The sequence below is a fragment of the Bidens hawaiensis genome, unplaced genomic scaffold, assembly GCF_021521415.1.
Source record: "Bidens hawaiensis isolate Kalapana, Puna unplaced genomic scaffold, B.hawaiensis_p1.1 tig00007743_1, whole genome shotgun sequence".
In the NCBI taxonomy this organism is placed as follows: domain Eukaryota; kingdom Viridiplantae; phylum Streptophyta; class Magnoliopsida; order Asterales; family Asteraceae; genus Bidens; species Bidens hawaiensis.
Window position 1 is genome coordinate 894,304 of NW_027491538.1, and position 3,762 is coordinate 898,065.

Sequence of the window (3,762 nt, forward strand, 5' to 3'; positions counted from 1 at the left end):
GCGTTGTGTACAAAACGCGAGTTCGGCTCGAGTTTTAATAAATTTATGTGTGGTGAGGGGAGAAAGAGGGGAATATATGTAATTATTGTAGGAGAGTTGTGGATTTTTTCTCACTACACCACTTTTTGCAAAACTCTCCATTGATGGCGGAGATGCCACGTGTCTTACAACGCCTATATGTGGAGAGTTTTGACTACGCATAGTCCTAGAGTTTTCTTGAGGTCAAATGTTTGACGCATGCAGTGTCTTGAAAAAGCTTTTACCCGCCCGCCTATAAAACTGGTTTCACGGCACATGTTTGACTACGCATAGTAGTTGCACCACCAAAGGTGGATACAAGCCCGAAGGTTCACCAAACATTAGTTAAAATATGTAGATTGTAGAAAAACAAATTTTCTTTTTATTTCTTTCAGTTTCGAGAAGTAATTTCATATGTTACTCGTCTCTCATGAGCATATGTTAAGTTTTCCTTGAGCTTCTAACGATTGTAGCGACCCTAGTTTAGTTGACATGTTGACATGAAGTTGTACGATCATTAACCGTACTAATTGTAAAATTTAAGTTTTACAAAGAATCTTTAATAACAACTAGAATTATGTACGTAATTAGTCACACGTTTCCAACCAGGTAAGTTGTTAAGTGTACTCAAAGCCTACATGTAAGATCTTGAAAGTTTTGTTCCAATTTTGATAACTTTGAAAACAGAAAGGCCAAACACTAATTATACCAAAGTTAAAGTCCATGTCTAAACCGAAAATATGCAAATTTTGATTTAGATGAACCGTTTGAAGAATTCTGACGGTCCGTTTGTGGGATTGGGTCAATTTGGGCAATTTATTCAAGTCCATGATTTGACGGACCATGTAATGTTTGTGAGAGACCTTCTAAACCGTAATTTAGACGTGAAGACTTGAGAATTTCGAGCAGCCTGAACGCACCTATTTTTCGTGACGGGCCATCTAAAGGGTGAATCAGCAAACAAGTCATTAGAAATTAGTGATTATCCAACTTGTTCCAACACATATTCGACAAAAGATAACATTCCAGCGATGACAAAAGATAACATTCCAGCGATGACAACTAGGATTACGAATAATACATTCTACGGTTCTACCCATCCTGCTTTCCTTCCATCCCATCCATCATACAAATTTCTTTTCTGGATTAGCTTTTCATCCAACCATTCCAAAATTAATTTTCGATTATTTTATTCAAATAAAATAAAATAAAATAAAGTTTAAACACAGTAGTATTAATATAAAATAATAATAACTAGTACTTAGGACCCACGCGTTGCTACATAGCCATTAAACAAAACTAAAAATAAACATAAAAATGTTCGTCTATACACATGCGTTAACTCATAAAGCATAAGTTAAATAAACTTATAATATATATACATGAAAACCATTAAAATGAAAACGGAGAACAAAGTTACAATAGGGCCGAAAGTGACATGTGGCCTCCTATGCTGTTTTTCGACCAATCATAATAAATTTCTCAAAATGAGATTTAAGTGTAAACCTCTTAAGAATAGAAAAAAAGAAAAAGATGGTTACCATATTAGCTATGTATACAAATAAAAGTGACATTGTCAAATGAATAGTAAGTATGTGTCACAACTTACTTTTTGGTAATTAAATTATAACAAACAATACTAATAATAACTATAATAATAACAATAATAATAACAAGAGTAATATTAAAAGTAATAAAACATTAAAGCTTTTTTAAGATGATGTTTACTTGGCAAATTAATCCTAAATTGGAGAGTGCATGAATGTATTATATATGTAATCTCATGGTATGGTTTCACTTTCCTAGCTTTTGGTCATCTCAATAAGATTCTTAACGTGCTTTGTAATCTTTGTAACTCTGTTCTAATATCTTGCTAGTTTTATAATACTTTCGCTCTTTAAAAAACAACCGACGATATTAGAACATAATATAAGTGAAGGGAGGTATTGTGTAAATACCTCCAAAACAGGTAGCGCCCCCAGAACAAACCTTCTACATATACGACATATGACAACAGTTAATAAACCTAAAACATAAACAACTAAACAACATATCTCATGAGTCATGACAGAACCTCAAAACACCCCACCTCAAATCTTCCACAGATTCTTCAACGGTTGGCTGGTTGAACTAAACACCAACCTCCAACAACTCATCTCCGCCGCAAACAACCACAACTGTGACGCCAATAACGACCATTCAAACTCGGTCTTACGCCTCCTGATTGCGAAATCTGTAACACACTACGAAGAATACTACAAGATGAAATCAGTAGCAGCCAAAGGTGACGTCATTTCAATGTTTTCACCCACGTGGCTGACCTCACTAGAGGATGCGTTTTTGTGGATAGCTGGGTGGAGACCCACAACAGTTATTCACTTGTTGTATTCAAAGTCAGGTATACAGTTTGAGGCTAGTTTAACTAACCTAATCATTCCGGTTTTTACCTCGGACGACCTAGGCGGATTGAGTTTGAGTCAGATTAACCTGGTTGACGAGTTACAAAGGAAAACAGTTAGGGAAGAGAGGAATATAAGCGAGAAAATGGCCACGGTGCAAGAGTCGACTGCGGACAAGTCCATGGTGGAGCTTTCCAATGTTATATCCGAGATGATGAGGAACGAAGGGGACGAGAGTAACGAACATGATGGGAGGGTGGATTCGGCTTTGGAACCGAAGACGGATGGGTTGGAAGAGGTTTTGCATCTTGCGGATGAGTTAAGGATGGCCACATTGAAGGCGGTGATAGAGATTTTGACGCCGATTCAGGCCGTGCACTTCTTAATTGGTGCGGCCGAGCTGCGGCTTCGGTTGCATGATTGGGGGCTGAAGAGGGATGCTGAATCGGGAGCTAGCTAGCTAGTTGATTAGCTCATGTTGTGAAAGTTTGAATTGGTTTAGATTATTGGGTATGGGTCCGATTGGGGAAATGATAAAAAAGATGTTACAAGTAACGAGGATGTAACGCCCAATAAAAGATATGAAGTCACACTTGATGTTATTAATAAGATTTGGTATGAAATAAAATGTTTTTTTGTTTGGGTTGTGATAAATAATGTACAAGTTTGTAACAAGGCCATACAACTCTGAAAAAATTGAAATAGTAACTAGAAAAAGTTTATATGAAAAAATTTTGTATACATCTCTCTATCGCTCTCTCCTCTCTGATCACGCCTCATCACCGCCACCACCACCACCACAATGTCTCACAGGTATACGTCGCCATTCCCGTCGCTGGGAAAGTCCCCTAGCATGTGGATTGAGTTGTGGATCGATTTGCTGATTGTTGGTATATTTGGAAGTCAAGAATCGACTGAAAAACAAATATGTAATGTTTACTGAATCGTGTGGCAGACTTTGGGTATAATTGGACCAACTCACCATGTAAAGATTATGATTGGATTTGTTGTGGTGAAAAGACGTGTTCACGGGGAAAAAGGTAAATGAAGTTTGTGTCTTAGGTGAAATCTATTCTTTTCCATTTCCTTTTCAATATTATTATTTTGAAAAGAATGAAATTCCATTATTTTCTTCTTTATTTCTCTTATTTTTCTTTCATTTATTTCTTTTACTTTATATTCTCGAGTTTATTTATGAAAAGAAAGCCAAGGAAAATTTTTTTTCATTTTTTATCTTTTCTTTGGGTATCTCCTCTTTTTTATCATTTTATTTTCCATTCAAATCTTTTCCATTTGAAAAGATACAAATTATTTTATTTTACTCATCATTTTCTCTTCATTCCTC

General features: G+C 35.9%; 1 protein-coding gene across 1 annotated transcript; it reads left to right on the forward strand.

The window, feature by feature from the left end:
• Positions 1-1,895: 1,895 nt before the first annotated feature.
• On the forward strand, positions 1,896-2,877 carry LOC143635950 (protein DOG1-like 4). The gene has a single exon (XM_077103656.1). The coding sequence runs from the start codon at positions 2,083-2,085 to the stop codon at positions 2,875-2,877; it is 795 nt and encodes a 264-aa protein (XP_076959771.1). The 5' UTR covers positions 1,896-2,082.
• The last annotated feature ends 885 nt before the right edge of the window (positions 2,878-3,762 follow it).

Excerpts from the sequence above, each read along its gene's own strand:
- LOC143635950 (XM_077103656.1), top strand. The coding sequence starts at position 2,083 with ATGACAGAACCTCAAAACACCCCACCTCAAATCTTCCACAGATTCTTC.